This window comes from Anas platyrhynchos, chromosome 8, assembly GCF_047663525.1.
Source record: "Anas platyrhynchos isolate ZD024472 breed Pekin duck chromosome 8, IASCAAS_PekinDuck_T2T, whole genome shotgun sequence".
Classification (NCBI taxonomy): Eukaryota; Metazoa; Chordata; class Aves; order Anseriformes; family Anatidae; genus Anas; species Anas platyrhynchos.
The window spans coordinates 13,124,773-13,149,785 of record NC_092594.1 but is presented as its reverse complement, the minus strand read 5'-3'; the positions used below and the strand labels follow the sequence as shown (position 1 = coordinate 13,149,785).

General features: G+C 39.2%; 1 protein-coding gene across 5 annotated transcripts; it reads left to right on the top strand.

Annotated features, from left to right (window-relative positions):
- The first annotated feature begins 1,768 nt into the window (after window positions 1–1,768).
- WDR47 (WD repeat domain 47) lies at window positions 1,769–24,868 on the top strand. 5 transcript variants are annotated; one of them, XM_027463666.3, is made up of 17 exons: window positions 1,769–1,976; window positions 2,786–2,902; window positions 6,724–6,890; window positions 8,420–8,503; window positions 8,957–9,041; window positions 10,678–11,480; window positions 13,067–13,193; window positions 15,607–15,785; window positions 15,896–15,927; window positions 16,036–16,153; window positions 16,976–17,051; window positions 18,852–19,009; window positions 20,466–20,635; window positions 21,591–21,761; window positions 22,179–22,310; window positions 22,775–22,993; window positions 23,465–24,868. In XM_027463666.3, exons 2-17 carry the CDS (start codon window positions 2,798–2,800, stop codon window positions 23,605–23,607), a joined length of 2,769 nt encoding a protein of 922 aa, XP_027319467.1. In that variant the 5' UTR covers window positions 1,769–1,976; window positions 2,786–2,797; the 3' UTR covers window positions 23,608–24,868. The 5 variants fall into 5 exon arrangements, with proteins under 5 accessions (XP_027319467.1, XP_027319465.1, XP_027319468.1 ...); XM_027463664.3 differs by having other exon boundaries at window positions 1,771–1,976; window positions 15,896–16,153; XM_027463665.3 differs by having other exon boundaries at window positions 1,772–1,976; window positions 13,070–13,193; window positions 15,896–16,153.
- The last annotated feature ends 145 nt before the right edge of the window (window positions 24,869–25,013 follow it).

Sequence of the window (25,013 nt, the reverse complement as noted above, 5' to 3'; positions counted from 1 at the left end):
GCAACATCTGCAAAATAGTTGCTTTTTTTTTTTTTTTTATTTTTTCTGAATTGGTTCCAGAACAGACTGCAGTGCTCTGCCTTGTCACTAGGCAATGGAGAGCTCCTCCTCTACTAATCCTGATTTTCAGGCTCCCTGAAGCCCACACCCAACAGCTTTGCTATTCATGGGAGTTACCTTCTCTGCAATAACCACTTGGGAGTTCAAAGCAAGCTGAGGCCATCCCAAAGACATCTTTCTATGCCAGAGCAAAAAGTTCTTAGTGACCAGAGAACAGGGGCTTCTCTCTCCTTTACTGATAGGATGCTTCTATGGCTCCTCTCCAGATATTTAAGAGTAAAATTATTGCCCTCCCAAGCTGGCACATCAACTGTTCTTCATCCCTCTTCCTGAAGGCACACTTGTTTCTTGAAATCTCTTTCCAGACTATAGGAATTTAGTACATTCCTGTGAAAGGCCCTATATTATGAGCAGGAGGGACAAAAACAAAAAACAAAAAACAAAAAACAAAAAACAAAAAAAAAAAAAAAAAAAAAACTCTTCTTTTTGGGTCTATAACTTGGAAAAAGCCTCACCTCTTTCTTCCATTCCATAACTCCAGAGGTGAAGTCACAGGCTTGATCTCAGGGCCTCCACTGAACACAAAATTATTACAAAAAGATTGGTAAACCACTGTAACACCGCTGTAAAATCAATATTAAATTTAAAAACAGATGTGCTCAGCCCTAGCTTTGTTAAACAAAGTTTAAAGGAGACTCATCCAAATGTATGTTCAGCAAAGCTATACATACAGCTTTGTTTGGACAACCAAATTATCTTGTATCACTTGTATGGGGAAGCAGTTTCATTTCTATAATTAATTTGTCTATTAATCCATGCCTCCAGATGTAACTAAGCAACAAGTGAGAGTTTCATTAGCAGGAGGAAGGATTCAGTGTTTTACTGGAGAACCGAGCTTCCTGGGCGCGATGCTGGGACTTGGGTGGTGCAGAAGGAGCCAGCAGGTGCCTCAGCCCCGCTTCTCCATTGCAGTCACTGCTGCGCAGCCAGGTGGCACCTTGCCGGGGCTGCTCCTCACCAGACGGACTGCAGGACAGCTCAGTGCAGCTCTGTGCATTCCTTTCCAGAGAGAGAGGAGGACGGTGTGAGGGGATTTCCCTGCTGCCCTTTGGCTGATTCTCAGCAAAACAGTTTGTGAGCAGAACCAGCTCACTGCTGAACATCTGCTACTTCATATTTTTAACCATCGTTGTGAGAGAGAATCCAGTTCAGCTTCTTGTCAACCCCTGACAACCTGACACGTGTATACACGAAAGTTATTTAAAATATATGTGTATATATGTAGATATATCAGGTCTTTGCTACTTCTGCAGTCCCACATGTTCTCTGTCAGGAAATGGTCAGTCTCCATTTTGATGGGGCCTGCCGATGCACTGCTGTATCCACGCCGTGTGTTGTCCACGTACAGCACTGGCACCTCAGCGTGACTTTTGTATTTCACCTCACAGCTCTATGTGAACACAGAGAGAGCTTATTGACTGTTCCCCTTGATCTTCCTTAGACGCTACCCTCTCCTGACAATTACAAACAGGCATTACATTTAGCTGAATATGAAGTTAAAGGGGGAAGACGGGGCAGGTGCGAGGTGCTTGTGCTTTGCTGACCCCGCACCTGGCGCGGGGCTCCCTCAGCGGCTCCCTCAGCCCCGTCAGGCAGCGCCGGCAGCGGGCCCGCCCCGCCGCCCCCGCCGGGCCGCCCCTTCCCGGTCCCCGCCCGCTCCGCCCCGGCTCGGGGAGGGGCCTGGTGGCCGGGCAGCAGCGTCGGGCCGGGCGGCAGCCGCAGCGCCGAGCGGCAGCGAGACCCCGGCCGGCAGCGGCACCGCCAGCGGCAGCGGCACCGAGCCGAGCCGAGCCCCGCCGCGCCCCGCCGCCATCTTCTCGTCCCGGCAGCGGCCGTCGCCGCGCGGGGCCCCGCGGGTGAGCGCCGCAGAGCGGGGCCAGAGGGGCCGGGTGGGGCTGGGCAGGGCCGCCCGCAGGGGCTGTCGCCTCCCCCGCCGAGGGAAGGGACGGGAAGGGAGGGGAGGGGAGGGGAGGGCAGCGCAGCCCCGCACCGCACCGCCGAGCCCACAGCGGCGTCTGGGGCGGTGGCGGCGCCGCCGTCTCTTTGTTGTGGCATCCGCGGGGCGGCTTGGCCGGGCTGGCGGCGTGTGTCGGGCCCGGGGAGGCTCCGTGAGGCGGCTTTGCCCTGCCCGGCCCTGCCCTGCCCTGTGGGGGCGGCGGGGACCCGGCCGCTGTGTCACGGGCAGGGCTGGTGCCGGGAGCGGCGGAGGGGAAGCCGCCTGGGGGCTGTGTCAAGGCGCGGCAGCGGGCGCTGCCTCGTTCCGTGCCTGCCTTCCTCATGCAGCCCCCGTGCTGCCATCTGTTTGCTCTCGCCTTTGTGGTGTGCGGGGTGCTCGGTGTGTGTGAGCTGGCTGGGAGGCAGCGCCCGCGGTGAGGCAGGCGCCCCCAAAGCAGGGTGAGCTGGGTGGGGGCCGCCCTGAGCTGTGTGGTGCTTCCCCTGCAGCAGCCAGGGCACGGGGTCAGCCCCAGAGGACCCCTGGCTATTGAAAACGAAGAGAGTGGAGCTGTGCAAAGTGGCGAAGGGCTTCGTGTCCTCAGTGCAGCTCATCTGGAGGTACAAATCCTGGAGTGGCGTGGGCTAAAATGGTTGTGATTGAGTTGCGCTCGCTGCTGTGGAAACCAGCTGGAAAAAAGCGTTGGCCCACAGACCTTTCTTTCGATTGTAGAGTAACTGGAAGATGACTGAGGGCACTTCAGGAGCGGAGCCGCTGGGTACTGCCCAGGCCCCAATTCCCCCGTGGTGGGACCGCGGAGCAGCCGCTGGGCAGGCCGCAGGGTCGGATGTAAGTTCCTGCGGGGGGATGAAGGGGTGAGAGCGCTCTGCAGAGCTGTCCGCTGCCTGAATACGTAGCACTTCAATTTCTGATGCCAAATAGCTCGTGGAGATGCTGAGGTTTTGTATTATGCACTACAGCTGTCACTGAAGTCGGCTAAGCAAGACTTTTCATGAGGTGTTGCTTCACGTTCGAAACGCAGGGCTGGTCTCTGTCAGTGTGACAGCTAGGATCCGAACTGTAATCTCCAACCACCCAGAAATACAAGGGAGAAGTTCTGAAATGCCTTGCCTATTTTTGTGAATGCATAGTGTATACTCTTAGCAAGTGGTCTGCTTTGGGCAATTAAGGCATTGGAATAACAATTATTTTAGAATTTTGCAATTCATTTCTATTTCAGAATATTAAACCTTACTGTTACTTTCTGTCATGTGATTACATATGTATTTTCAATTTCTTCTAGAAAACGTACCTTAAAGACTACCTAAAAGTCACAGTTTATAAGCATTTTCCCAAAATACTGTGTTTGCAGGCCTACTTAATCATAGGAAAATAGTTCTTTTAAAAAATTATAGCACCGTGAGAGGATTCTTGCTGTTGGTTTGTTCTTAGAACGTAAGTAAAAGAACTGAACAAGAATGGAATTTCTCCCTACAAAATATACAAATAGATAGATGATGTTCCAAAGAGCCTGTTCAAAGGACATCTTGTCCACTGAAGCTAGAGGAAAGGTGTGTCAGGTTAGTGGCAGGAAAGATTTTTGTTGTTGTTGGTTTTTGTTTTTTTTTGTGTGTGTGCTGTAGGTTAATTTAGGAGGAAAACGTGCTGAAGTACAGAACTAGGGGACAGGAGTGTGGAAAAGTTCTGTTCTACAAAGGTTGGGTAAGAAAAAATGGTTGTAGCAAAAACCCCGTCAGTAGAAGGCACCTGAAATTTTAAGCTTTAATACACATTTATCTTCATTTATATCTCAAGCTAGTGCTGCGCTTCACTTGTTCTTGAGTATTAGTGCTTGAGCTGATCGGATTGTGACGCTACGTGCCATATGGGCTGGCAGAAAGCAATGCAGTGGGGTGGACTGGGATGCAGCTTGAGCTCTTATATTGCGTTTCCCTGCTGTTCGTTTTATTTATTTATTTATTAACACACACACACCCCACCGAATGTCAGAATAACTGATTTATTTCATAGTGTCATGTGTAAACCTATGTATATTTATGATCTCATCATGGTGTTACAGTGCTGCTTACTATTTTGACAGCATAATGCAGAGAAGCCTGGACTCATCAGTCTAAAAAAAACTCAATTAAGTGGAAATCTTTTATAGTAGGTTTACCGTTTTCTAGCTGTATGTCAATAGGAGTGTTCCTCTGACATCAAATGCGTGCTAGGTATTTTCAACATATGTCTAATTTATGAGCTTATTAGTATATTTCAAATCTATTTATTTCATTTTTCTTAGCAGGACCCCAAAAGTGTCATTACTTAGACCTATAAAACAGAGGGTGCTGATCATCCATTATCCGATTTATATGGATGATATAAATAAAGCAAAAGAACATAAGTTTTAGAACTTGGCAAAAGGATCTACATGCAGGACAAACCAGTCCTGTTAAAACTCTAATGGAAAATGGAAGCTAACTACTTCTTGCAAATGTTAAATTTTACTTAATGTAGTTGTACTCTTAAGCAAAGTACTGAGTGTTACGCTCGCTTTTCCATCAACAGCCTATATGAATAATTCAAGGTCATCTTGAAGCTGTGTAGGGTGGCTTCCTATTCAGATTTGAGTTCAATGGATATAGTTGAAGAGAGAGCTGGACTTGTTCCTTTCTTCAAAGGGAATATTAGTGCGAATTATTCTAGTAGTTTTTTTATGGCGACTCTCCATGCAGCTTTGCCTAAGTTTTACTTTGTTGTTTGGCAAGGAAGCTCATGTAAGTTACATGAAAACTACCAACACAATAAAGTATAATAAAAGTGAAATGCAAACTCACTAGGTGGGGAATTAAGATGTTAATGCTAAACTGCTGGCTAGATTTGTGTTGATTTCTTCCCCAGTCTGTAAGAATGGAGTTGATTCTTTTTCTCTGGGAACAAAAATCCCTGTGCGGTTGCCAAAAAGGGGAAATGGAAACAGTGCTAAAACATAAGGAAAAAGCATCTTTCTACATGTGCTGGCTTTAGGTTTGTGTGTTGTCTGTTTTCTTTCCTGCAGAAAAGCATGCTGCATGCCAGATGTTCCTTTTTTTTCTTTTGACTTTACTAGGCAGGAGCGGGCACGTGGTCTCTGGGTGAGTCTTCCATGAGACCTGTCAAAACGCTTGGTGATTGGAGTCTTCTGTGACTAAAATAAGAATTAAACACAGACATTTTAAAAAAGAAGTTAGGCCATTTCATCTGGCACAACTAGGTCTCTGTTGTTCCAAAATAAACTGTGCTGCTATAATCAAATGCTTTCCTAGTCAAAAGTTCATGCAAAAACCTCCTTGGAAAAAGGCTGGCATATAACTGTGAGGAAGATGGAAAAAAAATCCTATTAATGCCTCACTTTCTGTGTCTCTTATAGTTCAGTAGCCCTGGTTTGTGAGGAACAGTGAGAGGTTTCACTGGAGTGTTTCTCTTCCCTTTGTCTCTGTTAATTAATGAATTACCATGTAATACTTGGAGTCTCCTATTTGAATTATTCAAACTTTCACAGAAGTAAGTAGTTGGATGAAGGAATTCAGCAGTGTTTTTATCTTGACTTTTGACTTAAAAGGGGGAGCAATTAGGGTAACTCCAACTCCTTACTGCGGACATTTTGCTCTGTGTGCTAATCTCCCTTTTTTCATTTTCCTCTCACTTTCATTCTACTTTCCTTGTTTCTGGGGATAATGCTTCCTGCTGGGGGGTTCATCACAGATACCAGCTTCTCTTCTTTTGTGCGCTCTCATAATCGATTTAAGTCGCTTGGATGCTTTGCTTCTGCCACGGAGCGCAGCTGTGCTGGTCCCTGTCAGCGTTAGGGCCCTGTGCCTGCAGGCCAAACCCGCCGGCCTTCAGTGTATGCCCAGCTCAGCGCAAAGTGTCTGGGATGCGGGGCAGAAAGCAGGGGAGCGTTTTCCTTTTTGCAGGAACCTGGATGTCAGCTGAGCCCTGCTGGGTGGGAAGCCGTGCATACCCAGGTAGCCACCAGGCTGCTGGGTCTTTTGGAAGAAGCCAAGCACCCAGGGACAGGGGAGTGAATGGGCCTTGTTAAATGGGCCTGGGATGGCTTGGGTTTGCAGGTTTAGATTCTTCATAAAGCATGCAGACAGAGGTAGATGTCCTTACAAAGAAAGAATAGAAAGCTTTAGCTTTAGCATCATTGCCATTTACAACTTCAAAAAAGGGGGTGAAGAAACTGCCTTTTGGTGGGCTTTGCTTTTTGGATATATTAGAAGCATTTAAGTTTACATGTGAGATATCTAGATAGTGACATAACTGGCTTGATTCATGGTTTTTGAGCTTGTTTTCTGACATGCAGATAGTCCAATAAAATTTTACATACTGTATACTCACTAACAGCAATACTTCCATACTGTGGTAGGATTGAAGCTTCTGTAGATCTGTTTCTCTGGGCCTACATGCAAAGCACAGAAATACAAAGATGCAGTGTTAATCTTAACTGTGGCTTCATAATCAACCTCTTAAATAAACAAGATTAGGAAATTGGATTTTATTTTTGTAATGCTACGATGTTCTGCCCTTTAAGACTAGACAGAAAAAAATGGTAGCCATGATTTGTTAAACAAGCATAAAATAAGATACTGAGCATGGCTAAAATTCTCTCTTCTCTTTCCTTTTAGGCTGCCATCATGACGGCTGAAGAAACAGTGAACGTTAAAGAAGCTGAAATAATCAAACTAATTCTAGACTTTCTGAACTCCAGGAAACTTCATATCAGTATGCTGGCACTTGAGAAAGAAAGTGGGGTCATTAATGGCCTGTTTTCAGATGACATGCTTTTTTTAAGGTAGGACTTCTTTCTCCAGTGCTTAAATACCACGTACATGAAAGCATGTTGGGCTATGATTCCGTGGGCAGCCCCATGCCACTAAATAGGAGGTATCATCTTATTCTGCTTCTTCCTGGTTCCAATTGTGTGGTCCAGCCCTGTTGAGTTCCAGCTCTGAAGGTAATGAAGTAACTTCAGTCACTTGAAGTAACTGACTAAGCATCAACATAGGCTTTAGAGTTACATTTGAGGTTTTAGTGTTACATTTTTCTGTTTTGTTTTTTTTTTGTTCCCTCGTGTGTTCATTCATTTTGACCTTGGTTATTTTTCTGGCATGCTAGTGAATTAAAGTAGGAAGGGGTCTTAACAAGGGCCAGTGTCAGCACAGGTTAAGTCAGAAAAAGTACACGAGCAGACGTAAACAGGAGAACAAGATCTTCTGTTAACAGCAGCGATCTGTTGTTTCCTGCTTACCATGTCACATGAACTGAGCATGTAGTTTATTGACTTCTAATATAAATAGAATATTTTCAGTGTTCTAGCCCTATGCTCTGGGATGAGTATAGATGTTTCCAGAGCTTTTCCCCTTAAAAATATCTGTATTTTGAAACAATACCTAGGTTTCTCTTAAAGTTAGCAATATGAAAGGGGTGCCTGAGGTCATCAAGGCATGAAAGTTTGTGTGATTTACCATAAATGATATCACCCTCCTAAATTATGAAAAGTAGTTATTGTAAATGGTAGGTTGTAGGTCTTCAGCATTGCAGTCTTCCTTTTCATGCCGAAGGTATTTAAAAAACTTTTCTGGAAGCATAAGAAAACAATTTATTCAACTGTTCTTATCTTGTTTGGTTGTAAAAACATTTTTAACATTTTTTCTCATGTGGCTTTCCTTTTGATAAAATTACACATATTGGAATAAAATGAAAGCAGAATTAGAGAAAGATTGCAATTATTAATACTTTGTGTTTCATTCTTAGTTCAGTATACATCTAATGAGAAATGCAGCCTTTCCTTCTAGAACTGGACATTTTACAGAGAACACTGTGCATTATGAAGAAGTGAAGGAACAAAATTAATCTACCTGTGCAGTCTAACACACTGGTCTTGGAGTTGAAGTTCTTTTGCTGACGTAGTTAGTTCCAAGCTGTTCCTTTTACATTCCTAATACTGGAGGCCTGCCCCTCTTGGTATAAAATAGGTCCAGCAGTATTTATACAATTAAAACTTTAGGTCCATTTTCATTCTTCAGGATGTCTTAATCGAATAAATGTATTTCATTTATACTTTTCAAGCAAGAATTTAAAAAATAATCAATTATCTTATACAAAATACTGAGAAAGGACTTGGATTTTGCACTTACTGCATATGTCAACTTAACATCTGTACAAAGCATTAGTTTTTCCAGACAGGTTGATCACCTGTTGTATGCTTAAATATTCATTTGTCATCTAAATATACAACTCGTGATATTAAATGAGCTGATTGCTTAGAAGAAAGCTGTACTTGTCCAGTGAAATTAAAGCAGTATTTTTTTCTTTTACTAGGCAGTTGATTCTTGACGGTCAGTGGGATGAGGTTCTTCAATTTATTCAGCCTCTTGAATGTATGGAAAAATTCGACAAGAAAAGGTAAAATAGAATGTATGTTAGAGTTCAGGTTTTTGTGATTTTTTTTTTAAACTTAAACTGTGAAAAATATATGCAAAATATGTGCAAAATATGTGTAATGAGTTTTCATTTCCTGCATACTTTTGGAATACGGTACTACATGTACTATTATTTTTACAGTCGGCTGAGCTATCACATTTCTGTTTAAGAAGGGAGTATGCTTCCTATACTTATTTTACTTGTGACCCTTCAATTATTTTTACTGTGCTGTTTCTGAAAGCAATAATAGAAAAAAAATCTGCTAAAATGTTTAGGTTACCAATTTGTTGAACTTTGATCAGAGTTATTTGTCACTGCAATTTCTATGCCTACCTCAAAAAGTAGCTGTAAAATACCCTGCTCATCTCTAAGAGAATATTGACCTATTTGATCGAGATGTGTGGTGTTTCACTGCATTTCACTTCTTACCTGCAGATTTCGTTACATTATAATGAAGCAGAAGTTCTTGGAAGCCTTATGTGTAAACAATGCAATGTCAGCAGAGGATGAGCCTCAGCATGTAAGATTTCTCTGTTTTGTTTTGTTTTTGTTGGCAAAAAGCTTATTGAGATATTGTAATTAAAAGCAAACTGAAAACTCCCACACTTAATACACAAATTCTACCTATTACCAAATGGTTTCATAGATTAAAAAAAAAAAAAAAAAAAAATAGATGTCCTTTGGAAACGAATGTGATTGCCAGGTCTCAAATAGAATTTCATATGCAAGGGTTGCTTGAAATTTAGCAGTATAGATCAGTGACCACATGTCATCTTTGTGGTCCTGATCTTTGAAGTTTACTTTAGGCCATTATGCTAAAGTACAATGCTTCTTTTCAGGAGTACTCTGAAGCAAGCTTGAGAATCAGGGATATTTATTGTCAGAGTCAGGTCCAAACGAAAGATTCTAGTTTCAATTAATCTTAAACATAATTTCTGTAGCTTTTAGAGAGAAAGGACATTGTTGTTTTTTTTGAAAGGAACAGATGTGGTCACAAAGGACTGATTTAGTTAAATGTGCAAACAGCAGTAGCTGTGAACCTAGGTTCTTAGTATAGAAAGGGACATGAATGGCAACTCACACTGACAGAAAAGGCACGCAGGTTGTGAAGGTTATTAGTGTATCATTTCTGTTGATAACACAGAATAATAAATTTCTAACATAAATTATTAAATTAAAGGATTATAGTAATTTTAGAATGACTGATTTTCTTATCCAAACTGGATTAACTTTAATTATCTGTCCCTTTACATATATATTAAACTTCAGCGCCTTGACAGTATAGAGAAAGCTTAAAGTCAGTCTTTATTGTTGCAAAGGAAATGCATGCTTATCCACTAAGCAGTCTATCTTTTCACGATTATTAGATAACAGCACAGGGAAAAATAAGTCAGATGTATGTTTATTTTTGTGCTGAATGTTAACAAATGTGTTGACATATTGTGGATAAAAGGTTGGTGTATCGAGAATGTGCTAGGGAACGTGGATAGGATTTTTTCAATACATATTTAAAATCTTTGTAACTAAAAATACTAAGTTACGTGTACTTAGCATGTTTTTTGGCTTTTAGCTTCAACAAGCTTTCTACTAAAGCCGTGTATTCATTTGGAGGTCTTATCTTCAGAGATTAACTTCTTGAACTTTGTTTTGTTTTGTTTTTTTACATTTTTATGATTGGAGAACAGAAAACCTTGATATAAAACACAACCTACAGTTGCTACTCACTGAAAACTAGAGAAATATGCAGCTTTTCACATGCACACAAAAGAAAAAAGAAATTCATTTGGCCCTGTGAGTGGAATTAACCTTCTGTGCTACAATAAAATTGAAGCTATTTAGCTGCTGGCTTAAAATGTTAAACCTGTAAAACATGCAGTGACATGAAAGTTCCGTAGACCTGTAGGCAATGAGACTGGGAGTGGGGCTGGGAGGGATTTCAGAAAGCCAAAACATCCAGGAATTTGACTCTGTAACTGTACTTGCACCAGCAATTTCGGTCTCTATATTATGTGCTATTTTCCTTAACTATAGACAGTAATAGTAATAGAGGAATGGTAGTGGAGAAATTCCACTACTTTTTGTTCTTCTTCAACTAACTGTGAAAACTGTGGAAACATATGTGCTACCAACTACTGTTCACCTCAATATTTCTGTAGCTGGAATTCACAATGCGAGAGGCTGTGCAGTGCCTACATGCATTGGAAGAATACTGTCCCTCTAAGGAAGACTACAGTAAACTCTGCTTGCTGCTCACGTTGCCTCGCTTGACCAACCATGCAGAATTCAAAGACTGGAATCCCAGCACAGCCCGGGTGCACTGCTTTGAAGAAGCTTGTGTAATGGTGGCAGAGTTTATTCCTGCTGATAGGAAACTGAGTGAAGCTGGTTTCAAAGCAAGTAACAATCGTTTATTCCAGCTTGTAATGAAGGGATTGCTTTATGAATGTTGTGTGGAATTCTGTCAGAGTAAAGCAACGGGAGAAGAAATTACAGAAAGTGAAGTATTGCTGGGCATCGATCTCTTATGCGGTAATGGGTGTGATGACTTGGACCTTAGCTTATTGTCATGGCTGCAGAATCTGCCAGCTACTGTTTTTTCCTGTGCTTTTGAACAAAAGATGCTTAATATTCATGTTGATAAACTCCTCAAGCCTACAAAAGCTGCATATGCTGATCTTTTGACACCTCTTATCAGCAAGCTTTCTCCATATCCATCATCCCCAATGAGACGGCCTCAGTCTGCTGATGCTTACATGACCCGTTCCCTAAACCCTGCCTTAGATGGGCTGTCATGTGGATTAACAAATCATGATAAGAGAGTCACAGACCTTGGGACCAAAACTTCTCCAATGTCGCACTCCTTTGCTAATTTCCATTACCCAGGAGTACAGAATCTCAGCCGAAGTCTCATGCTTGAGAATACTGAGTGTCACAGTATTTTTGAAGAGTCACCTGAGCGGTAAGTGCAACTGTAGCTTTATTTTTTACCTTGGCTCACATTACATTACTAGATTCTTACACATGTTGTATTTTTGAACATAATTGTAACTTTGAAATAATTGTTTAACTTTTGTAAGTAAAACTGTAACTGGAGTTCATTTTTTACACTTTTATGATTAAAAGTAGATTTTCATATTTGGGTCATGAGCCTTCTGGTTTTAAGCTGGACTTTCTTAAAGTTTAGATGTACAGAAACTTGAAATCCTGATGGACTTGATATTTTTTTCATATTGGACTTAGAGGTATTTAACATTTATTGCTATCATAACTTAAAACAACTTTGTTTAATGCGGTGTAGACTGCAAAGTTGACTTCTTTATTAAGAAATAACACATGAAATCTTTGCCTTTCTACTTTACCCTTTTGAGAGAAAAGTCTTGGTAACAAGGAGAAATAGTACTTGTCAGTTGAACACTTAAGTTTTTGCTTGGCCTTTATTTTGATCAGTAATTCTGTTCCTTTTTAAAAGTTTTGTATAAATGCAGTAACTTACTGCAATCTTCTGAAGACCATTTGTATAGGCATTTGAATGTGATACGATATTAAATGAATTTGATAGATCTTAACTTTTTCTTTTTTTCAATGAATCTCTTGAAGTTCAGAATGACCCTAGATAGCTTTCAAGACAGCATTATATTTTTCAGGAAAAATCCAATTCTGGATTGTGTATCCAACTGAAGTGGCAGTATTTGTGAGGGTACAAGCTGGAAAGCTAAGTTTTCTCGGTATCTAGCCCCTCCATCGTTTTGGATATGGAAGAAATATGGTATTATATTTATAAATTGTATTTGGCAAGTAGTTACTTGTCTTTTAGTCAGTTAAGTAACTTTTGTTAGCACACAGAGATAACGAAGAGTTCAGAATAACCTTAAAGAGCTTTGCTCCAAGTCACTGAGTAAATAGGACTTTGTAAGCTGACAAAGCTGGAGTTGGGAATCCAAGTATTCTAATGTGTTATGTGCACTTACTGCTTGCTAAAGCATTTTGGAAGGTGTTCCATGGGAAATATTTTATTATATAAGGATGGCCAATTTCATACAAACTTTTTCCTAAATAACACTTTCAAGAATGTTCAATCTGATGAATGTTAAGCATAGCTTACCAATTTAGATTGGTAGCAGTAGGTTAGTATTAATCTATCTATTGATCGATTGGTAGATTAGTATTAAAACTTAATACCTGCTAGAAAGCACTAGTCACATGGTTAGTTTAAAGGTATGTAACTAAAGTGTAAGGATAGAAAATAGAGGGCTTTGATATCGCATGATGCTAAGGTATTTAGGAAAATGTTGGCACATCACAGTGCCTCTCTACTTTTTTGGTTTGTTAGTTTTTGTTGTTGTTTGGGTGTGGCTTCTTTTTAGTGCAATCAATTTTTTCTGAAGCAGTATCTTCAGTTTTATGACTTAAGTAGGTTGCACACTTTGTTATCAGTTTTTACTCTAGAATATTACCTGTCTTACCAGGGGATTTTCTACTCACAATTTTTCTCATTTATGCTTTTTTATGCTTCTATGCTTTTCTTCTTCTCCATGTTGCGACAAGAAGTGATACTCCCGTGGAGCCACAGCATCCCATCAGCAGCGAGACTTTGTGCCAGAGTTCTGTTCCAGAAAATGAGCCAGTTAATGGAGCACAGAGTCAGGGATCTGCCAAACAAGAGAAAAATGAGGTAGTGGTTGTTTATTTAAAAATAATGAGGCCCTTTGAGCTATGTTCTGATACATTCATAATTATTTGTTTTTTGTGTTGAGAACTCCATGTATGACAATGGATTGTTTTAAATCTTGTTTTCACATTAACAAGTGAAAACACAATGTTACATCTCTGACAAATTTCTTTTTTTCCATTATATGAAGTTCTGCCATCACTTCAGTCTACAAGGCACCTGATGAGTGCATTCTTGCATCAGTGTTGCTAAACTATTGCCTGTGTCTTAAAACAAAGACTTCAGTACTCAACACCAGCAACATTGAATTAACCATGGTTAAGAGTCCTAGTGTTTTAGTCATGAATCTGGCACGTAGTCTGCGATTTTGGTGTTAATAGCAAGTTTCACAGGCCACCTAATGTCTAGAATACAGTGGTAAAAATCAAATAATTCCCTAGTAAATGTATCTTTGCCATTCAGAATTCAATAGCATAACCTTTTTCGAAAATAAATAAATAAAAATTATTCTTTTGAAGGCCCTGTGCCTTGGCTTTCTTTTTTTCCTTAACAGCAATGTGGAAAAAGGAAAGTAGCAGTTTAGTAGAAAGCAATGAGAATAGTTACCTATTCTATTCCCTTTCCACAGTTTTAAATATCTGCCTCTTATTTCAGTAAGGATGAATTATGTCATCTGAATATTTGCGCTAAATGTTTGAGTGCTGAAATAACATCAACTCTGCAGTTTGTTTGGTTTGCAGACTCCAGTTTGATTTTCTTAAGTAAACTCCTGTCTTGGCTTGTGACATCTATATGGCACTGAAAACCAGTCCAGTCTTGACGGGGTTATTCTCTTGTAGACTCTGGGTGCTTGAGTGAGGCAATGGGGCTATGGGAGGATTACCAGAGTCCTTCAAACACAAGGACTGGACTGCATAACTTTGCCACTGCAACAGAATTGTGTATGTGGATTGGGAATAAGGGCGAGAGGAAAGAGCTTTAACTAGAACTATGACAGAGCAGACTTGAAATGGCAGAAAACCAGGGGGAAGATTTCTGGGAGAGAATGAAGACAATAGATGCTATACTGTAGGTGAATATGTTGGCCAGACTATTGTACACATGTATAAAAGAATGTAACACCAGTCCAATTGCTTCTTGTTTTCTATGTCTTAGTGGTATATGTGAGAAAGAAATTCTGTTATGTATATTTTCATTATTTCTTATTTTTGTATTGCTCCTGGAAAGATTGATTTATACGGCAGGATTTATACAAAAGAACATCTGGGCAACACATTTTAGGTTTAGGTGTTGGATCATTATTATATCTTTATATAATTTATCTTATATATATTGTTATTGTGTTATTACTCAGACTAAACAATCCAAGCATCAGATCCAATTGCAACAAACAAGTGTCATTCATGCAAAGAAATATTGGCCAGAATATACCTGTTCCTTAAAAGGATAACCCAGTGACCAGGAAATAGCTTACGTATTTGAAATATTGAGAATGCTTGTTAAACTTCTGAAGACAATTGCCCAATTTTGATCTTTGGAAACCCAATGTGGTAAATGTTTTACAAGTGCTGCAGCGATAGAAAACTACTAGATGACAAAGATGTCATTTCTCTTTAAGCAAGAAACGTTTTTTTCTTATACTGCTTTTTTTTTCCTTTTAGTTGGTAAAAACGGTGTTTGATTAGTTTTCTTGGGAAAACACATGGCACAGTTGTTGATACTTCTGGCCTTGGACCGAAGTTCTTTCGTTTTCCTGTGTGTTCCATTTTTAATTTTCAGCTTGTTCTCATCTGGTTTTGATGGTAGTATTTGGGACTGGTGACAGAGGGAGACAGTGAGGATCAGAGAGTGCAGATGGCAGAGAGTCCTGAGGAGTTGGCAGTGGGTGACACCAAAGATAGTACATAAATAGGAAGAGATCATGGAAAAGGAAGCGCTAATTTGTTTTGTCCAGAAGTGCTGCATCTTATTTTGATGTTGATAAATGGCAGATTGATAGCAGGGAGGTGTCAACACAGCAGAAAATACAAAAGTTACACTGGAAATATTACTTGGAAATTGGAAAGTAGCTTATGTTGCTTTCCGACTTCTATTTTTTTCCTTTTATTTTCAGCTTTGGTTTACTTATTTGTTCTGATATTAATTACTACTTTGGGAGTTTTATGGGCAAAAGCAGTCTTGTCCTGAATAAGGCACAAAGGCAGAACTACTTCAACAGTACAGAAAGACAGGGATTTCCTTCTTTAGTACGTAAATTATATCTGCTTTTAGGGGAAAACGAAAGCATTGCTCTTCAGAGGACGATTTGATGGCTTTGTGATGCATGTGGTGAAGTAGTGAACCGGAGTGTAAGTATTTAGGTTAACTACTGCAACTAACTATTTAATTCTCATTAATAATTCTCACTTCTTTCAAGCTTCGTGATTCAACAGAGCAGTTTCAAGAATATTACAGACAAAGACTACGTTACCAGCAGCACTTAGAACAAAAGGAGCAGCAACGTCAGTTGTACCAGCAAATGTTGTTGGAAGGAGGTGTAAACCAAGAAGATGGAGCTGACCAGCAACAGAATCTTACTGAGCAGTTTCTTAACAGGTTGGGGACATCTGTTAACTTCCTTCTTCACCCACCCCTATGCCTTGTCAAGGTCTCATAATAACCTGGTTTGGTCTCCTCCCCCCTTTTTTTTTTTTTTTTAATATTAGATCTATCCAGAAGCTAGGAGAATTAAATATAGGTATGGACAGTCTTGGAAATGATGTGCAAACACTTAGCCAGCAATGTAATGGGAGCAGAGGGAATGCAGCTACTAACCCAGCAAGTAACTTTACATCACCACCTTCAGATGCTTCTCAGAGGCTAACGGCTGATGGCCAAAACATTAACACAAGCACTCCTCGAAAACGTGGATCAGCTAATCAAATACCCTTTCCTGAAGAGTCGCCTGTGCAGGGGAACCAAACGTAAGTTATCTGAAACTGCTTAGGACTGGAAATCCCCCTATTTTAGGAGGGAAGAGCCGTTTGTATTTGTTTTGTTATCACGTTAATTTGTTGTTGATTTGGGGGTATATAGTTAATGACTGTTGTTACCTAGGTATTTTTATATTGATGATAAAAATCAATGTTTTAAGATGCAAGAAATAGTGGTTATTTGTGGTTTATGTTGTGTACTTATTTTTAATTTCTTCTTATTCCACCTTATTTGTATAGTTCTTGTTTATTTTGTATTTCTACTAAGCTTTTGAAAGCTTTTTTTGGTGGTTGTTTTTTTTCCCCTTATGAAATATTAGTTAAAAAGAATGAGAGGCAGGACAGAGTGGCAACTGGATTTCTGCCCTTAATCATAGAATGGCTCAGGTTGGAAGGGACTTTAAAGATCATCTAACTCCAACCGCCCGTCAGAGGCAGGGATGCCAGCCACTAGATCAGGTTGGCCAAGGCCACATCCAGCCTTAGGTAAAGGTACCACTGATGTGAAAGAAATAACCATTCTTCCAAGTGTGTGTATGTTATGGAATGAAAACAAAAATCTTGTTTTTTTCTTCTAACTTTCTTTGACTCATTCAATACTTGGAGTACCTGCAAAAAATGGCAACATCTTGCAAAAACGGTAGTTTAATGATAAAGAATCAGACATGCGTAACACTAGTCCACCTAAGTTAGTTCTCAGTACGAGTTAATGTAACTTCAGTCCAAAAATATTTATAAACAAATCTATTCCTCCTGTTGTTTATTTTTTTTTGTTTTTGTTATGAATTCAAATTCTTCACCAAATCAAAACAGTGCATCAGAACATGCTGTCACTCAGCCACCATTGGACGACTCTTCAGGGAGCTTAAGTAGGACAAGAGGTGATGAGGTGAGTTTCCTTACTGTCATTTGCGGTATGTTTTCACAAGATTCAGTGTTTTATCCTGAGTATGCAGCATGCTCTCAGTGTTAACAGAAGTTTACACTGAATTTTGGCTGATGTAGTACTTTGAGAATCACAGAACTGTTGATTGGAAGGGACCTCTGGAGATTGAATCCAAACCAACTACTCAAGATCCAACTAGAGCAGGTTGCTCAGGGCCTGTTCCAGTTGGGTTTTGAGCATCTCCAGGGATGGAGACTCCCCAGCCTCTGTGGGCAGCCTGCATCCGTGTTTGACCACCTGACCACCCTTTTTTTTTTATTGTATTTAAAACAACAGAAATGTTTAAATTGAACCTCCTGCATTTCAATTTCTGTCTATTGCCTCTTGCCCTTCAGTGGATACCACAGCAGAGAGTCTTGCTCTGTCTTTATAAATACTGGACAGGAGGAGTATTCACTGATGAAATCTGCCCCACCAGCCCCCTTCAAGCCTCTCTCTCTCTCAAGGGCAAACAGTCCTAGCTTTTTTAGCTTCTCCATGTGTAACAGAGATTCCATCCAGTCCCTTAGTTGTTTCAGTGGAGCCCAGCACTGGAGGCAGTATTCTAGATGTGAGGTGTTAAAATGTGGCAAAAAGAACACTGAGCGGTAACTCAATTGTTTTTTAATCTATTGTACCTTATATTCACTGTAAATAATAAAGCTGCTCCTGATTACAGCTTCCATTTGACTGTCCTTGCATTTGTCTCTTCCGAGTCTGTACCTAAAAACTACTGCAGAGTTAACTCGTTGGTCCAGTAACATGATTTGCTGATTGAATCAGCAAATAGCTATCCAATTAATACTACTTCTGTTGGTGAAACAATTAGGATACACAGGAATTACATAAACTGCTTATCAGTAATTAAGTACTTATTTCCTCTGCTTTTTAGGTAGCCCCAAAGCTGTAATCTCTCCTCCTTACGAAGGAAGCTACTTTGTATAGAAATTGAACCTAATGATTTCTGTCCTGCTTCCTGGGGATGTAGGGCAACAGAGTCAATACTTTCAAATTCGAAGTTGTGGGTGCTGACAACTTGCTCAGTAGCATTGCAAGAATACTTACTGTACTAACTGCTGTTGCTATAATTAGCAGCAGTGTAATAGGTGATTACTTTGTGTTCTCCAGGTTAAAATTAAGATCATTTGACTCAACTCAGTATGGCCAAACTCTAGGGAAATAACTTTGCAATGAGGACATTCCAAAGTTTCTGTATCATACAAATGAAACCAAAACATTAGAAAGATGGTGATGAAGCCTTCTGGAGGACAATGTAATAAAGTTTTGCATAAGTTGAATTATAAAATTATTTTAAGTGTTAACTGCATGGTGGAAAAGTTCTTATGCTTAGTATTATATCTGTTTTATAAATCATTTGACCTGGACTGTTTTCATTAAAAATGTACCTTTGCTCTCCTTACAATTTACACCCAGATCAAATACGTTCACACAAATAAATCATAATATCAGGCTTCTGAGATGGGCTGTTAAGAAGGAGAGTTGTTGGTAGCCTGGAGGGAAACTGAGAAATGTTCATCTAATGTCAGCTTCAGAGGGAGTTGAGGTAAAGAACTTCTTGAAGAGTGCAATTCCATGACCAGGAATAGACATTGTTTTACAAATCCCTCAGTTTAGTCTGGTGCTACTGCTTTTTAATACTTATAATAGTTATAAATTATTCTAAAAAAAAAAAATAAGTCAAATACACTTAAATGTCTAGTTTGATATTGTAGAGCCTAATCTGACTGTGATCATTCTACACAGGATGACAAATCAAAAAAACAGTTCATTTGCATTAATACTCTAGAAGACACACAAGCTGTCAGAGCTGTAGCCTTTCATCCCAGTGGGAGTTTATATGCTGTTGGCTCCAACTCTAAAACTTTGAGAGTGTGTGCCTACCCAGAAGTAATTGACCCAAGGTAAGAAAGCTTGTATAGTTCTGTATTTTCCTGAGTCATAGCACTTTTCCCCTGTAGCTACTGAAATCTGTATGTTTCATACCTTTATTTTGTTGTCATAAATAGTGCAATGTTTTCTTTCAAAACCAGAACTGACAAGCAAAAATAAAAAGAATCTACTGAAGAATTTGTGTATTTGTGGACTAGTTTTTGTTCTCTTCTGTTATGTGCTAGATGCTTTGCTGCAGTACTACAGCTTTACCATATAAGTGTTTTTTTTGCCCTTGTGGTTGGGCCTCTGTTTACTCTGATCGCTTCTGCTTTCAGTACTTTGGTTGTAAAAGTGGGAGAAGAAAGCATGTGTCAGCCTAAGCAAGAACAAAGGTGGGTTTAATGAGATGGAGTGTTTAGCAGAAGGACAGATTCGACAGAGGAGAAATCAACAAATCCAGCTGTTACAGAAAAGTTACAGACTATGTCTGAGTCTCTTGTTATTTTAAAGACTGTTTTCCTGATACTTAAGCTCCTTGAAAAGAAAAGGGTCCTTTGTGATTTACTGGCTACCTAGTCTTTTCTGTTAGTTTTTCTTTTTTCTCGTTTCCCCCTCAAAACCCTTATTTTTAATAGAGGGATATGTGTGTGCCTCTTTTTTCACCTGGAAGAAAATACTGCCATCTCAATAGTCATCATGTCTCTACTGTAGATACGTTATTTTCTTGGACCAGAGGGGAAAAACATGTCTAAAACTTAACTTGAGGGAGCTACAAGTATGCACAGTGACTTTATCTGGGAGACCTTTCAGTTTAGAATTTGTGGTCAGGCTTCTAAAGTGTTCAATAAGTAATCCAATTTATTTTTTTCCCCACCAGAATATAATCAGTAAAGTAGCCTTTGAAGTTTAAGTCTGAAATATTTATTGGCAGTATATGAAACAACAAAAAAAGCTGTTGATTTTTCTGATACTCAGTGCAACCTGGCTTGCTGGGCTTGAAGCCCAGATAACCTCTCCTTGATCGGTAAAAAGTGCAAAACTCTCTCAGTAGGACAGACGCTTTTTTATCGACTAATTACAGTCTCCTCTCACACACCTTACTTCTCTAACTATTGGGAAACATTCAGTTGACTCTGTAGCCTTTGTCTCTTGTTTAGAAAAATCTTACCAATTTAGGAGCCTGGGGATAAGGATTCATTCATTCATATGTAGCTACAATTTCTGTATTTTTATCAGCCCTCTATAGATGAAGGGATCCTGTAAGTTCTTTTACATGCCTAATCACAAACACAATGGAAGACAGGGGGAAAAAGATAAAATGGGATGAAGATCATTTTGTCTTAGATCCCATGCATTTGTTTCAGTGCTAACAGTCTTACCTATGTCATGTTATCCAAAACTAGGAAAAAAAAAAGCAGTATTTTTGTTTTAGAGCACACAACTTTCCTTGCAAATAAAAACACGCTTTTCTGTTTTCTTTTGCAGTGCTTATAATACTCCTAAACAACCTGTGGTTCGCTTCAAAAGAAACAAGCATCATAAAGGATCAATCTACTGTGTAGCATGGAGTCCCTGTGGACAGTTGCTGGCTACTGGTTCTAATGATAAATACGTGAAAGTACTACCTTTTAATGCTGAAACTTGTAATGCAACAGGTAGGTCTCTGTATAGTTTAAAGAATTTATTTTTACTTGTTTATCCACTATTGGGCAAGACCCTTGAAATAAATATGTATTAAAGTTTTGTTATTCTTACTCCAATACTTGAATTAATTTAGCCCCTTTTCCCATTCACTATTCCTGTAGTCTTTGTTCAGCAAATAGCCCCAGAGGTGTTGGTAGTGGGGATTATCGTTTGGGCTTTATTTTAGTTGGGTATTCTGGGCTTGTCTTCATTGCAGGCATTTTTTTCTTGTTTTGGAAGATTCTGTGCTATTGTGTTGTCTTCTTGTAAAGTCTTTTTTTTTTTTTTTTTTTTTTTTTTTTTTAAGACATGGGTAAACAATTGGATATTCTTACCCAATTCTAGTTCTTGATTGTCAGTAGGAATTCAAGTTCTAGTTTTCCTTACCTACCTCTGTCATCTTCTTCCCCATCTTAAAAATCCAGTATTTCTTTCCTGCAAATACTATTTTCTATGCCTGGTCCTTCTAGTCAATTCCCAGAATGTGGCTCTTCTTTATTTTGACCTCAGGGTGACTTGTCCTACGTGACTCAGTGTTCTTAATGATCCTTTCCTCCTGGCAGAGGAAGCCTTCTTAGTTCTGTTACTTCGCCGCAGTTTACAAAAATATATGATTTTACTGTATAATGTTGCCTGGGATTGGCTATAGAGATACATCTTTGGTATGCTTTAGGAACTGTGGGCAGCTCAAGCAACACTCGGTGTAAATAAGATCATTGAAGCTTTTATTTGAACACTCATAACTCAAATGGGATATTCTGCAGAAAGTATGCAGTGTTTATAGTAGGTAGTGTGCCGCCCTTGGCTGAAATACTCTGCGTTATCACTGTAACTGCTTTAAAGATTGTAGCGCTAACTGTGCTAAACAAAGTATGCCTCATCTTGTTTTTTATTTTTTTTATTATTTGTATTTTATTATTATTTTAGGACCAGATTTGGAATTCAGCATGCATGATGGGACAATCAGAGATCTTGCTTTTATGGAAGGCCCAGAAAGTGGTGGTGCTATTTTAATAAGTGCTGGAGCAGGGGACTGTAATATTTACACTACAGATTGTCAGCGAGGACAAGGTCTGCACGCTCTAAGTGGTCACACTGGTATGTTGCTGTTTCTCTTTGGCACTTCTGAAGCCTGTATTAGATTCAAATAATGTTTGTTTTCAAAAGCTTTTATTTGTCTTTTTCTTGCTAGAAAGTCTTTGGTCCTCTCAAAACTGCTCCAGTTGTTTTTGTGTTTGGGGATTTGGAGTATTTTTTGTTTTCTTTCTTTGTGGGTGACTCTGGTTGGGTTTGTTTAAATATCCTGGCTGTTAATTTAATGGGAAGTGCATGCTTCACTCCAGAGAAGGTGCAAAGCTGGCTATTGCCTTATACTGTTGGCATTTTAGACCATGCAGCTTGCAGGTTTTCCATGGGACTGTTTAATTTCTGAATACAGAAACATAATCAGAACTGCAGTATTTAATTATTTGATTAACATTGTTTGATCAAATTAAGAAATCTTCTTGTTCATAGGTCATATTTTAGCACTTTATACGTGGAGTGGTTGGATGATTGCATCTGGATCCCAAGACAAGACTGTAAGATTCTGGGATCTGAGAGTGCCAAGTTGTGTTCGCGTTGTGGGAACGACATTTCATGGAACAGGTAAGATTTGCTATCATGCCTCTGATCATTTTTGCATAAAAACTTATTTTAAGGACATCTAAGTAGTGTAGAGTGAATGTAAGGTGTGGGGTGTTTTTCTTTTATATATATCTTATATATAAATATATATATAAGAATAAAAATATATATATTATATTCTGTGATATATATATTACAGAATGGAGATGCACTTAAGGACATCCTCACCAATTTTCTTTTATGTGTGTTTTTTTCCCTTAAAAATCAATAAATAAAATAACATACTTTCAAAAATTAGCTACTTTTTTGCCTTGTGATTATCAGACATCAAAGCTGAAGCACATCAGAACAAAAGCTGTATGGCTGTTTCAGAGTAAAAAGAAGGCCAGCATTTGGTATTTTTATATAATAGCTTTTCTTTTAAGCAAGAACATACATTTGCATAAATGTACATGAATTCGGGGGGGGTTGTTTTTCTCTTGTAGGAAGTGCTGTAGCTTCAGTAGCTGTAGATCCTAGTGGTCGTCTCCTGGCTACTGGACAAGAGGACTCTAGCTGTATGTTGTATGATATTCGAGGAGGACGAATGGTTCAGAGCTACCACCCTCATGCCAGTGATGTTCGCTCTGTGCGCTTCTCTCCAGGGGCTCACTACTTGCTCACGGGATCATATGATATGAAAATAAAGGTGACAGACTTGCAAGGTAACATACTTCAAAAGATGCAAGGTTAACTTTGGTTTTAATATTAAGGTTGTAAGAATTTCACTCAAAAGATAGGGTTTTAGTTTAAAAGGGGAGAAAAAAAAGAAGCTTGAAGCATTTGAAATGTGTATAAGTGTGATTGTGTTGAGGAGGGTTGGGAGGCTGATAATGGTAAAACTAATACTGTTGCTGGATGAGTTGGCCTTCGCTTTCAGACAGCATTTAGAAAATCGACTCTAAAAAGATTTTTATGCTTACTGTGAAGAGTTGAGATATCTGATATCTTCCCTTTTCCTATGAACTTGTTTTTCCTGGACTGCTAAATTGTATGTGTGTGTGTTGAGAGTTCAACTGTGCTTCACAAGGTGAAGTACATAGTAAATTTTATTAAACAAAAACACACACACACAAAAAAAAGAGCTAAGATGTGAGTTCATGGAGTGACTAATGATTTCTGTTCCTCTGCTGTAGGGGACCTCACGAAGCAGCTTCCTCTTATGGTAGTAGGAGAGCACAAGGACAAAGTTATTCAATGCAGATGGCATACGCAAGATCTTTCCTTCTTGTCTTCGTCTGCAGACAGAACTGTAACCCTGTGGACCTACAATGGCTAGAGTGCAGCTAAAGGCAACCTATGCAGCTAAAGCACAGAGACCTGAGACTACGGAACTGTAAAAACCAAGTAATAATAAATAGGCATTCAGAGAGCAGCAGTTGAGTAGGAAAGTGTCTTATCAAGAGGAAAGGCGCTTGTCACAGATTTTTCTGGTTTCTCGGAGGTCTTGGTGTTTTCAGTATATTCTTTTGCAGTGCTTTCAGTCTTCCATGTGAACTCATGCTGCTGTGACCTATTGTAGTCTTGTTGCCAAAGTCTGAGAAGAACTCCTTTGTTGTCGATGTGCACTCTGAGTAACATGAATGACGTGTTTACAGTTTGGTATTAATTGCATTCCTTGGTCTTTGCCTCAATGAGAATTTTATATAGAACCTTAAGTTGAACAAAACTTCAAGTTAATATCAAACTAGTTCCACATGCACATAAAAGATAAACTACTTCCACTGTTTTTTCAGATTTATTATATTCATCACTTCTCCACGAGAGGTCAAACTTTTTAACATCTCCATGGTTTCAACTTTTTTAGTAATAAACTCTGAACTTTAAAGTTGACTAGGCAGTAACCACATCTTGATTATGGTCCATTGTATAGTGGGGGTCTTTCCTTTCTCTTCATCTAAACAGGGGGAAATGTTGCCGTTTTTACTACATGACATTGTTTTCAAAAAGCTAACATGTTGGAGGGGGGGAAGTAAAATATTGTTGTTTGTTTTTTTTTTTTTTTTTGCTGTAGAAACATACAATATTTTACTTTTTGAATGCAACAGAATACCTCTGTGTATAATGTACTGTAGAGAAGAGTGGATTGGCAGCAGTTGTCACAGTGAGCTTAACGGCTATCAGTTTTCAAAGTAAAAGGGATACCATTAACACTATAATAGAAACCAGCATGGCTTTAAATGCTATGTCTGCATGGTAATTTAAGAATTAAGTCATTTAAATTCCCAGGTCAGAAGCTTATTTGAATTTTATTTCTTGCACTGTTTATGTATGGGAAATTTCAGTTTTATTTCTACAGAACTTTAGATTCTAATGTTTATGTATTGTTATATTTTTCATATTGTACAGTTTCTTTTACTTTTTAATTTTAAACATTAGGTTATTTATTTATTTGAACACTTAAGTTTTGGATTCTCTTACATACTAAATTATATGTGCACTGTAGCAAGCAATTTTAACTATTGTATCAAAGTGGAAAGGTAAATATAGAAGTGTATCTGTGCTATAATCTCAATAAAGACCTCCAACACCTGCAGCTATCTCATTTGTTGTTTTAGACTGTTGTTCTATAATTCCTCCGTGCTGCTCTGATACCTGAACTATCCATCAAGATCTGTTGTATGATTTGAATTATAAAAGGCTTCGGATGTTCGATATGATTTCCAAGTATCTCACTTTGCAGTG

What these genes read in the sequence shown, in the direction of transcription:
- WDR47 (XM_027463664.3), top strand. Translation starts at nt 2,798, where the DNA reads ATGACTGAGGGCACTTCAGGAGCGGAGCCGCTGGGTACTGCCCAGGCC. An exon ending in CAGAGGATGAGCCTCAGCAT is followed by an intron (nt 9,042 to 10,677) that starts GTAAGATTTCTC and finishes ATATTTCTGTAG; the next exon opens with CTGGAATTCACAATGCGAGA. An exon ending in CGCTCTAAGTGGTCACACTG is followed by an intron (nt 21,762 to 22,178) that starts GTATGTTGCTGT and finishes TCTTGTTCATAG; the next exon opens with GTCATATTTTAGCACTTTAT.